The 12,883-nt window shown below is 34.7% G+C and overlaps 2 protein-coding genes across 3 annotated transcripts; both read right to left on the minus strand.

Annotated features, from left to right (window-relative positions):
* Window positions 1–63: 63 nt before the first annotated feature.
* lrrc41 (leucine rich repeat containing 41) lies at window positions 64–9,247 on the minus strand. Of its 2 annotated transcripts, XM_051897197.1 has the most exons (10): window positions 8,544–9,247; window positions 8,336–8,422; window positions 7,388–7,458; window positions 6,309–7,011; window positions 4,030–4,257; window positions 3,034–3,180; window positions 1,261–1,359; window positions 1,052–1,180; window positions 551–623; window positions 64–476 (listed from the first exon to the last, which is right to left on the minus strand). In XM_051897197.1, exons 1-10 carry the CDS (start codon window positions 8,629–8,631, stop codon window positions 257–259), a joined length of 1,845 nt encoding a protein of 614 aa, XP_051753157.1. In that variant the 5' UTR covers window positions 8,632–9,247; the 3' UTR covers window positions 64–256. The 2 variants fall into 2 exon arrangements, with proteins under 2 accessions (XP_051753157.1, XP_051753158.1); XM_051897198.1 differs by lacking the exons at window positions 6,309–7,011; window positions 7,388–7,458; window positions 8,336–8,422; window positions 8,544–9,247 and having other exon boundaries at window positions 4,030–6,253.
* A 631-nt stretch (window positions 9,248–9,878) lies between these two features.
* LOC127514407 (cytochrome b-c1 complex subunit 6, mitochondrial) lies at window positions 9,879–12,745 on the minus strand. Its single transcript, XM_051897200.1, has 4 exons — window positions 12,582–12,745; window positions 12,256–12,291; window positions 11,345–11,506; window positions 9,879–10,203 (listed from the first exon to the last, which is right to left on the minus strand). Exons 1-4 carry the CDS (start codon window positions 12,624–12,626, stop codon window positions 10,171–10,173), a joined length of 276 nt encoding a protein of 91 aa, XP_051753160.1. The 5' UTR covers window positions 12,627–12,745; the 3' UTR covers window positions 9,879–10,170.
* Window positions 12,746–12,883: the final 138 nt, after the last annotated feature.

A 12,883-nucleotide genomic window follows, 5' to 3' on the forward strand; every position in this document is an offset into this window, starting at 1 on the left:
TAAGAGAGCTTCTGGAATGAATGAAGAGAAACTTTCTACCGTTCAATCATTAGTACACTGTAATTGAATTCTTTTCCTGTTTCTTTCACTTTATTTATTCTGTGAACATTATTATAATCAAATTTAATGGTTATGCCTATCAGCGTCATTAAACGTGAAATATATCCAAGATGTTTATGCTGGTCGTCTACGGTCACATCTGCGTGATCTTTTTCCCCACATGGAAATGTCTTTCAAAAGGCAGCTAAAGAGTTTGTCACATCACACTGATGTGATCGGCCATAGTGGACCTGGAGTCCCAGTCATCCGTTAATATGTTACAGTACGGGATGAGCTTTCGCAGAGCTTGAGCTTTGACCTCAGGGTCACGATCCAGTGGATTAAAGCGCAGGTCCAGTGTTAGTCGCTGAACCGGCCTGAATGTTTCCAGCAGCTGTGCAAACTCCAGAAGTTCAGCAGGAAGAATGAAATTAGAGCTGTAAGAAAGTAGACATTACATTTTTATGGTGTACACATGCATGGAAGATACATGCAACAAAACCAGCATTACCTAAGGTCTAATTTTGTGATTTTGCTGGGACAGGAACCTGAGAATAAGTTGGCGATCTCTATGGCACTCGTTGCTGGAAGAAGAAAAACAAGTTTGATCATATTTTTTTCCCCCATTCATGAAACAAAATTATTAATAACTTTTCTTAGACAATCAACATATTTCAAGTCTGTTGCTCACACAAAGCTACATGATTCTTCAGAAATCATTCTAATATGCTGATTTGCTGCTCAAGAAACATTTCACATTATTATTAGTTGAAAACAGTTCTGCTGTGTATTTTTGTGGAAACTGATACATTTTTTTCAAGATTCTTTGATGAATAGAAAGTAGCAGCACTTAAAAAAAAAAAAAAAAAAAAAAGTCTTTTGTAAAATTATAAATGTCTTTACTGTCACTTTTGACCAATTTAATGCATCCTTGCTGAATAAAAGTATTTATTAAAAATAACACTGACCCCAAACCTTTGAGTGGTAGTGTATATAGCTAGTTCAGTCTTACCCAGTCGATTCTGGGCCAGCATCAGGCTCTGGAGGGACGAGATCCCTTTCAGTGCTTCAACAAATGGCACCAGGAAGTCCTTCTTTACTTCACACTTATCCAGCAATCTACAGTCTTTCAAGGACAGCTCTGAGATTCAAACAACAGTACAAACATTAGTCATTCATTTCAAGGCTCAGGCTAGCTTGTTTTTCTTTACTACTCCGTACCTTCTAACACAGAATATTCCAGAAAATGAAGCATCTCCTGGTGATAGTCAGCTAGGTTTATGTCTTCCAGCTTTATTACCTTGAGTAATGGATTAGATCCTATGAGGGGGGGAAAAAGAGACATATGTTAACATGAATCAACTGTACAAAACAAAAACTAGTTTGTAGTTTAATAGCGTTTAGTCAGGAAAAACATTTTGTAATACAACACCAAAATAATTCATATTCAAACATTACAAAGACAAACAAATGTCACTTGTATCAGGTAAAAGAAGTATTTCTTCATTACCTCAGAAATACATTTGCTTGGCCTCTGCTTTTGTGAATAAGAACTGTGCTTAACTGTTTTGAATATGCACTTGTAGTGTACTTCAAATCTTAATGAAATGAAAGACCACTGAAGTGTACTATCACGTGTGCGATACACGACATACAGTCAAAAGTTTGGACACATTATTTTTAATGTTTTTTTAAAGATGTCTCTTATGCTCATCAAGCCTGCATTTATTTGATCAAAAATACAGACAAAACAGTAATATTATGAAATATTTTTACAATTTAAAATAATGGTTTTCTATTTTAATATACTTTAAAATGTAATTAATTTAATAATAAAGTTTTAGCATCATTACTCTAAGACACAGTCTTCAGTGTCACATGATCCTTCAGAAATCATACTAATATGCGAATTTATTATCAATGTATAATTGATACAATTATCAATTATTTAATTAATTAATTATACATAATATTTTTTTATAACCTGTGATATTTTTTTCAGGATTCTTTGATGAATAAAAAGTTAAAAAAAAACAAAAAAACAACAGCATTTATTTAAAATAGAAATCTTTTGTAACAATACACACTACTGTTCAAAAGTTTGGGGTCAGCAATTTTTTTTTCATTCTTTTTTTGAAAGAAATTAATATTTTTATTCAGGAAGGGTGTTAAATTGATATAAAGTGAGTAATATACTAAATAGTATATATTAAAATAGAAAACCATTATCAAATAAATGCAGGCTTGATGAGCTTAAGAGACTTTTAAAAACATAAAAAATAGTAATTTTCCAAACATTTGACCAGTACTGTATAAGTTTCAATAAAAATGATACTGAATAGTAATAGTTAATTATTTAACCATATTTCAAGGACAATATAAAAAAAATGAAATTACATATAAAGATATACTTAAATCCTACTTCAGTCAGTCAAAAAGCAATCTCAAGTTCAACTAATTGCATTTAATATGAATTTAAATGGTAACACTTTACAATAAGGTGTCATTTGTTTAACATCAGTTAACTACATTAGTTAATATGAACTAAGTGAAAATACTTCTAAAGCATTTATTAATCTTAGTTAATGTTAATTTCAACATTTACTAATAAATTATTGAGATCAAAAGTTGCATCTGTTAATACAAATTAATGGACCTGAGCTAACATGAACAAACAATGAACAGTTGTATTTTTAACTAACATTAACAAAGATTAATAAATACTGTAACAAATGTATTGCTCATTGTTAGTTCATGCATTAACTAAAGTTAACTAATAGGACCTATTTGTAAAGTGCTACCATTTAAACTAATACATTTTCATTTAATTGCAATTAACATGCATAAGTGTCTGAAAACATTACATTCAATTCACAGTTAAGTATTTTCTTTTAACATTATTTTTGTAATAGGTAGTCACAAGAGTGACAAAAGGAGGTTGAGGGCTTGTGTAAACGTCTGGGTAAAGCAGGAGCTGATTATTTGTTGGAGTACCTGCTAATGTGTGAAAAAATTGTCGTGACAGATGGATTCCTGTCATATGAAGGCTGTTGAGTTTAGGAGCCCATGTCAGGGCCGGCAGGAAACACTTGACTGTCATTGGACCAGTGGATTTGACTGACAGCTTTTCCAGGCAGAGCACTTTAAATTACAAAGACAAAAACAAAATTATCAATCTGAAACTTATATAATTATTGATGAATGATAGACCAAATGAAACAAATTTCTTAAACATTTTGTCAGTGTTATTTTAGTATAATTGAAAGAGTTTTCATTTTTATATTTTCAGTTTTCAATTAAATTTTTAGTTAGTTTTAGTAGTTTTGTTGTGCTTTTTGGTCATTTTTAATATTTTTAGCAATGACATATTTTTAAATTTTTTAACATTATTATTTTAGTACAAGTTAAACTAAATAACAATGAGAAATGGTTTCTTGGTAACCTACATGAAATAAATTAAGTTTCAATTTTTATATATTTTATTTTATTTCAAGTAACAAAAATTTTTTTTTTTTTTTTGTTTTTTTTAATGTTTTTTTTAGTTTCAGTTTCAGTTAACTATAATAACCCTGCACTGATTCAGCTCAGTAAAGTTCTGACAAAAAAGTGTGATTATTTATGTTGTAAGAAATTCTGAGCAAATATATATATATATATATATATATATATATATATATATATATATATATATATAAAAAAGCTTTGATCAGATTTAAGGAAAAAAAAAAAAAGATTTCCCCTGCAGGATTGCAATTTAAATAAATCATATGTGGCCAAATCCGAGTTTTTTTCCTGGATGTCTAATTTCTTTGTTCAGGCACAGTAGATAATATCTACTCCACCTCTAGGTTGTAGGCTGAAAGTTAACATCAACAAGAGATGTTTAATCTATCTATCTACGCATGAAACCTATAGCATAACCTAGCATATCAACATCTCATCCATCTGCAGAATTCATACATGGATTTGTTTGACTCAGGAAATCCTCACCTTTGTTTTCAGTGAAATGCGGCTGCTGCCCCCATGTGTTTCTCTCGGCAGGTGGGCAGATCTCCAGAGAAAGGCTCAGCAGGGTCGGACATGCTCTCAGCACGTTGATCAAGTGTGTGTGACCGCAAATGTGACTTATACTGATATCTGTGAGAGAGCAGCCGGGGTTCAGGAACAACCGTCTGAGAGACTCCACCAACACTGACATCTCCTCCTCATGAATGAGCCCTGCACAGAAAATATACAGCATGTATATCTATCTATCTGTCTATCAAGGATGCAAACAGGTGAGGGGGAAAAAAGGTGAGAACATTGCGTGGGGCGGGGGCATGCTCCGAACGGATTTTTTTTTTTTTTTTTTAAGATATTTGCTTTACATGCTCTTCTGTAGTTACTTTAAGGTATTTTTTTAGTACCTTATATGTCAAAAACTAATTTAAGAAAAATCTCATGTTATAAAAGATGAAGTGCTATGCAGGCTATTTAAGACAATATTGGCTAATTAGACGGTAATAATGAGCTAAACTGCAAACTGTTTGCCCCCCCCAAATTCCCTTAATCTTTCATCACAATAAGTAAAACCAAAGAATATAGTTCTGAAGTGCAGAAAAAGATTGTTGAGCTTCACAAAATAGAAAATGGCTGTAAGAAAATAGCTAAAGCATTGAAAATCCCCATTTCCACCATCAGGGCAATAATTAAGAAGTTCCAATCAACTAAAGATGTCACAAATCTGCCTGGAAGAGGACGTGCATCTAAATCGTCCTAATGCGCGGTGAGGAGGAAAGTTTGAGTGGCCAAAGACTCTCCAAGGGTCATAGCTGGAGAATTGCAGAGATTAGTTGAGTCTTGAGTCTCAGAAAGCCTAAAAAAAAAATTAGCAAACAGCACCTACATCCCCAATACAGGAACTTCAAACGGGACTGGCTTCTGTGGTCAGATGAAACTAAAAAGAGAGCTTTTTGGCAGCAAACCCACCAGATGGGTTTGGTGCACACATGGATAAAAAGTACCCCATGCCCACTGTTAAATATACTGCTGGATCTTTAATGTTGTGGGCCTATTGTTCTGCTGGAGGTCTAGGACATCTTGTTCAGATACATGGCATCATGGATACTATCAAATACCAACAGATAAAAAAATAAAAAAAATCAAAACCTGACCGCTTCTGCTAGAAATCCAAAAATGGGCCATGGTTGGATCTTCCATCAGGACAATGATCCAAAACAAACATCAAAACCAACACAAAAATGTGTCACTGAGCACAAATTTAAGCTTCTGCCATGGTCGTCCCAGTCCCCTGACCTGAACCCTAAAGAAAATGAGTGGAGTGAGCTGAAGAGAAGAAGCACCAACATGGATCTGGGAATCTGAAGGATCTGTAGAGATTCTGCATCTTGTCAGGTGTTCTCCAAACTCATCAGGCATTATAGAAGACGACTCAGAACTGTTATCTTGAGAAAAGGACGTTGCAATAATTGGGTGCCAATAATTGTGGCCAAAGTGAACTAGAGAAAAACATTTATTTCATAATGAGCTTTTACCCCCATTTTTAATTGTTTTACTTCAATGAAAGGTTAGAATTTTGTGAATTTTTTGAATGAAAGATCAAAAGGATAAATAATGCATATTTATTTTCACAGCCGCCTTTGCTCATATTTACCAAGGGTGCCAATATTAGTGGAGGGCACTGTATATAATTTATTTATTTAAAAGTTTGGGGTCAGTAGGATTTTTAAATGTTTTTGAAAGAAGTCTCTTCTGCTCACCAAGACTGCATTAAAAAAAAGTAAAAACAGAAATGTTGTGAAATATTTTTCAATCAAAATGTAATTTATTCCTTTGATCAAAGCTGATTTCAGAATCATTACTCCAGTCTTCAGTGTCACAGGATCCTTCAGAAATCATTCTAATATGCTGATTTGCTGCTCAAGAAACATTTCTGATTATTATCAATGTTGAAAACATTGATTTTTGTGCAAACCATGATACATTTTTTCCAAGATTCTTTGATGAAAAGAAAGTTAAAAAACAGCATATATTTAAAATAGAAATCTTTTGCAACAATATAAATGTCTTTACTGTCACTTTTGATAAAGTTAAAGCATCCTTGCTGAATAAAAGTATTAATTTCTTAAAGAAAAATCTTTCTGACCACAAGCGTTTGAACAGTAATGTATATAGGCTATATCTCCAATAATTGCCACCTTACACTAGTCCATATGTGTACGCTTTTAGGAAAAACTAGAGATCATATTTAGCTGTCAGCATGTACTTACAGTCACTGTGAAGATGTAGTGTGCGAAGACACAACCATGTAGGCAGGATATGTGACACCGTGGTCAGGATTTCACATTTGGACACTTCAAAATCAAGCGAGTGGATCTGACCTTCAGGGCAGTGGTCAGCAGAGCTGCTAAAGGATGAAAACTGGCTGCACAAAACCTCTGGATTTTCCTCCACGTCTAAAGCAAGACGTTTGGCTGCAGGTTCCTCCAGCTCTCTATCATCTACTACTGAACAATGGCCATCAGCGTGGGACTTCTCTGGTGCGGTGGACACTGATAACCCACCCTGAGGACCCCTGCGCCTGGACATGAGCCAGCTCAGAAAAGATGAATCTGGATTTCTTCTCAGAACCACTTCTCTGACAGACCCGTGGTCCAGGAGCCGGTGGAGAATAAACAACACATATTTCCGTCCGTGTTTGAATAGAGCTTTCGCATCCAGTAATCTGAGGGACGTCACTCCCTTTTCTAAGGTGCTCAGGATGGGGCGCAGGTCATCGGATGCGAGCCTGCAGATGTTTTTGGTTGACGTGTGGAGAGAAAGGACTCTGACGTGCTTTACGGTCATGGAGAGAATGGAAGAATCGCTGAGGTTGGAAAGGTACGATCCTCCTCGTCTGACCTGGGTGAACATGACCATGTGAAAAAGCCTTTCCAAACATCGCTGCTTCCAGTCCTGATTGGGCAGTGCAGACTGAAAAAATAGTGAATAAGATTTCAGGTTCAGTGCACTTGCTCACAACATGGGGACCAAGGTTTGAATAAAATAAAATAAAAAGGTCTATAAAAGGAATTTGACTTAGTAGTTTGCTCTAAAAATCCAGAATAATATAAAATATAAAATAAAATAAATAAAATAAAAGGTCTATAAAAGGAATTTGACTTGGTAGTTTGCTCTAAAAATCCCAAATAAAATAAAATAAAAATAATACACAAAAAATAAATAAAATATAATAAAAATAAATAAAAGGAAGGTTTAATGGCCATGTAAGTTGTACTTATATTTGACATCATACATGATGACAATCACGATGAGTTCAGCAGCGATGATCATACGAAGAACAACAAACCTTTGCTCTCCAGCGCCACGTCTGATCCAGATCTCTCCATATTGTTGCCCAAATTACAGAGGTGGAGATTCCTGAAATGAGCATTAGGTTTTAGTGATACATGCAACACCCTAACTTTATTTTTATCATTAACATACAGGCCTGTATTTGAACATTTTAATTAAAAAGAATCCATTTTCTAAGTAAACTGAGATAACTTGACGTGTTTGTAAAAAACACGGGTTTCCAATCTTTTCACCAAGAAATGAGAATGTCATTATCATCACACACAATTTCAAAAGTTGAAGGAAATTATCAGATCTAATAAATGTTAGATAAAACAGTCATATAAATCTGTATTTTTATGTACAGTCATATTATATCTGTACATAAAAGTGCCCCTAATTGAAGAATCAGTAAATCTTACATCTAAATCATACATATGAATAAACTGCCCTGCCAAAAAAAAAAAAAAAAAAAAGTTGCTGTTTGGATTTAAATAGGCAAATACTTAAGAGTCTATGACTGGATCATTATTGCAGTGATTATTATGTTTCTAGCATGTTATATGTTTGGCAACAGTTCTTCTAGCCCTAATTGATGGAGTGTGTAGCTTTTCGTTTCTGAAACAATCATGTGGAAAGACACATCATGGCCATATTCCAGGATGACAAAGCCAAGATTGATCAGCATGAAGAATCATTTTCACACATGAATTGGTACTAGACCTTAAATTCATTGAAAGTTTGGGATGTGCTGGAGTACACTTTACAGAGTGCTCGACTCTTGCATTGTCAATACAATATCTTGACCAAAAACTGATGGAAATAACATCACAACATTTATTTCCATCAAGAGGTGCATCAATTTTTGGCACTGCAATATATATGTGCATCTGAACCAGAGAACACACACTGTGTGATCCATCAGATGCTCTTCATTCATGTATGAATGGTTTAATTATTGTACCTTTTGTGGCAACAGCAGTTTCGATCCTGTCCAGATAGTAAATGTTTAGATGTGGCAGTAAGTCTTTCAGGAGAGAGACAGGCAGATCTAGATCAAGTAAAATATAAAGAATATTATAAATGTCAAACTGTTCACGTCTATCAAATTACATATTAAATCTTGATTAAGAATTGACAAGAAAATAATATTTGCTATAAGTAAAACTCACTCAAAACCTTTCTTTCTAAACAATCGATGTTTTGAGCAACTTTCACGATGCACATTTTCACCAACGAGCTTCCATCTGAAATTCCCATTTTTGCACAAAAGACCCAGCTGAAGTGTTTTCTTAGAGCCGAGCGTGTGGTCGATGCATTTCAACTGTTGTGCTTCCGTCATGTGTTTCGGAAATAAAAATGTATTGGAAGGAAATATCGGAATGAAAAAATAGTAATTCTTTCGTCAAGCGCCCTTCAGGGGGCGCTTGGCGGCTCAGAAAGCTGAATTTTTCATTAAGATGCATTTAATCTTAATCTTTTCCCTCCGCTTATTTATGATATTTATAAACTACAAAGTATAACCTTTTAAACGTATACATTCAAATAATTAATAGCTGATATGCAAATGTAAAATCGCTGACATAAAGCTCTATTAAAAAAAAAAAAAAAAACTCTTTTTCAGTAATCACACACGACTGCGATTGGGCCGATCTGCCTAGCGCCGAGAAAAGAAACAGTTATCACGTGACAACATATTTTTAGAATTCATACCTAATAATTTACATCTGAATATTAACTTAATATCTTTCAAACTAAAAATACTCAGTAAAGACACATTTAGGCAGCTAAGTCCCGCCAGTTAAAACATTATTATTTTGTGTTAAATTCCATTCTAGCTGCTCAAATTCTATGCAAAGAACGCACCAGTTGACTTCTAACTTCCGGGCGCTGGTGTAGCCAATGAAACACGCCGTATGAAACACGTGATGCAGGTCCCGCCCAGAAAGTAAAGTGGTACGTGTTAGTAATCCTGCTATGTTCTTCAAAAGCTAAAAATCACTGATTGATTACATAAAACAATAAAGTATTTCTTTTATTAAATTTAACAACTGTAAGTTTGTAAATGGGAAACTAATTTCTATGTCCCTTTGATTAAGCATAGCAGACCTCTCTATTATTTTAATTTACTCCTGTATGAATTGTATCCACTTTTACTGATTTTCCCTTTATATTCTGCAAAATAAAATAGTAATATTCTTCAAATGCACAAGACAGCATGTAAAGACTTTAAAAAGGGCAAAGCAGAGCCATCTAAAATTTTCTAAATTACACACAAGAATATACAAAGTTGAATATTCCCTCTCCATTTAAGCATAAGCACATTATGAACAATCTATGACTACACCAGTTCATTAAAAATTTTCCTTAATGCTTTACCTGCTTTAATTTTTATCTGAACACATACAGATCTACTGTATTCTGTTCATGCTTCTTTGCTGCTGTGTTCCTTACACTGAAACAAACGGAACAACCAAGTTATGGCAATAAAGTATTGCATACAGCAGTTGTCTTTTGTTCTTTATTGTTTTATGTTATTTGACATTAGCAACAAACCCAAATTCTGTATCAACATCACCTCTTCACAGATCTCAACAACAGATGACAGATGATCAGTTATTTCACGTGAGAGATGAAAACAGAGCACAGTTATTAACACTTCAGTCACAACTCGGCAAAATGGATGAATTGAAGAATCGGTTACAGGGAATTGTTGAATCTGGGACAAAAATCACATCTTGTATAAATAACTGAGCACTGTATTTCTATAAGCAGGCATCCATCTATAAACAGCTCCATTTATTTGATTGACTGGAAGACCTTGTGGGCCACCTATAGAAAACAAGAACAAAACAACAGAAGAACAAGTTATAATAACAAATAATGTTCACAAATTATTTGAAACAGCTCATACAAGAACTAAAACTCTGTAAGAAAAATTTTTTTTTTTTTTTTTTTGAGAATTTTCACAGTAAAAAAAAAAAAAAAAGATAGCAGCATACAGGTTAGGTATGACAAATAAGAGAGTAAATAACAATAGATTTAGCATTTTTGGTAAAACTACTCTTTGAACGTACCCTTATTTGCTTTCCCCAGCAGCTTGGCAAAGTCAGACTGTTCCTAAAATGCTTCATGCAACATCTAAACCTCTCTACCAATCATTAGCTGTTTCTACCCAAAGTTGCTAATTCAAATTATGTGCACATTTGGAATATCACATAAAATATGTGTGAATAAAGCAGTGTTTTCATCCCATGTGTTCAAGAGAACAAAATAATCACTTCCTGGGAAATTGGCAAAAAAGTATCTGTAATAAAATGGAAGTTGCTGCAATCGGGGAAGAAACCGTGGCTCTTTTTTCCACCATCACAAATGACTTGCGTCTCAGAGTGTCTCATGTTCTCTTGCGTTCGGACGCTGGTGTTTGTGAACGCAATCATATGAGATGCTTCTGGGAGGGAATGAAACCAAATCATTCTGATGACAGACTTTGGCTCAGGCATTTCAGAATGATCAAACCAACATTTGATCTGCAGTGCGATGTAATTGGTCCACTGGTTAGTTCAGTTATCCAATCACATCCTCTGTTGAGGCAACGTCACGTAAGTTTTTATTTATTCGGAAAATGTGTTTTTGTCTTCTTATCGGATAAAACAGGTATACACCTCAATTGAGCGCATATGTTTTATGAGCATTTTTAGAATTTATGTGTATCTTGGCATTTTTTTTAATCCAGAGTTTTTTTTTTGTGCAATAACCCACATATAGATCAAACATTTACAGCAATCATTCTTCTTCAATGAATCATTCTTGATTTGAAAGTACTGCAATTTCCACTGCTCCACGCACCCCAAAAAAACTGTTAAGCGCAGTGATTTTATCTTTTTGGATTTATGCAATAACCCAAAATGTGCATAAAAATGGATGGCTGGAAACATAGCTAATGACATCTAACAGCCACAAGCACTCTTACACAGTGGTCGCGAGCATGCAGGAAGTCAAAGAGCTCCTCCGTGCAGTCTTCTGTTGTCTCTGAGCGCGAACCGACCCGGGACTCGCACGCCTCCAGCCGCTCGCGTGCGTGAACGCAATGCTCCGTCTGCTCACACTTCTCTCTCAGAGTCTCCAGAGGGTCCTGCAGAGCAAATATGAAAAAATATACTTCATCAAACTTGGTATGCAGACTTCAAGACATTATGAAGATACACATCAAATTGTGTATATCTAGAGACAAGCCAAGGTTGACTGATATAAGATATGAGACATAGAGTTCTTTATCTTGGGACTGCAATATCCAAAGTGAATAGCAGTTGGAACAAGGACACGAAAAATATAAGGAGACATGTCAGATTTCTTTAAGTTACGATAGAGGGCGCTATAACCTCGACGTGTGTGTTCTCCACACACAAACTGTGAACTCTCACAACTTATGCTTACAGTTGTACTTTCTTTTGATTTGGTGGTGAAATGATCAGGGCTGCATTTCCCAAAAGCATAGTAAGCCTAAACTGATTGTAGAGGCAATGGTTCTACGATCAACTTAGGCTTACGATGCTTTTAAGAAACGCAGACCTGGACATTGCTTGACAGTTTTCATGAGATTCACCTAAAAAGTAATTTTTTAATTCATCCAAATAACAATTTGTCATACTTAAATGGCTAATTACAGTAATTAATAATAATTCATTTATTCCAAGTGGTTTACAGTACACCGATTACTGAGATAACCTGAGGTCTTGATCAAGGGCACAATAGTGAAATTTTATCCATTAAACACTTTAAAGCAATTGGTAAAAAAATAGTAATTCATTTTAATTGATTTGGACCTAATGTGGAAATATAATCTTCCTCAGAAAGTTATGATATAATATATAAGAGACATACCACCATTTCCTCCTCCTCCTCTTCTTCTTCCTCCTCCTGAACACAACAAAGTATATTAAAAGGTTACATATACGTGCATATATACATGAATAGTATGAAAATAAAAATAATATATAGGATACCTAGGATGAGTGTGCAAATATAAAGCAAAATCTCGTGCAACAGTTTAGACAGCAGAAGCATACAATAATAGTATACATGTACATAAGAATCAACCTATAGATCAGGCTCGGCCACATAAACCAAAGCGTTTCGACATAAAACGGCTTCTTTACCCCCCTAAATGACATTTAAACCGGTTAGCACAACAATATATGCTAATATACCTCCTCTGGCTCTCCGTTCATGATCATTTTGTCTTCGAAAACCATGATTACAGCTCAGTTTTCCAGAAGTGACCCTCTGTAGAATGGGATATTAGCCGATGGAGGACAGCGTGACACTTTCCGGAAGTTGTAAGTGATTAAAGACGTTCATGCAAAGAGAGACGTCCACCTCTGTCAACTTCCGGTTCACCGCGTTTATCCACCTGAGCTGTAAATAAGCGTAATTCATGTCACGCAACCACCAATATTTGTATTTAATTGCGTATTCGACACTTATGTTGAATTAAGTGTCGTTTTAGCGA

Source organism: Ctenopharyngodon idella, chromosome 6 (genome assembly GCF_019924925.1).
Source record: "Ctenopharyngodon idella isolate HZGC_01 chromosome 6, HZGC01, whole genome shotgun sequence".
Classification (NCBI taxonomy): domain Eukaryota; kingdom Metazoa; phylum Chordata; class Actinopteri; order Cypriniformes; family Xenocyprididae; genus Ctenopharyngodon; species Ctenopharyngodon idella.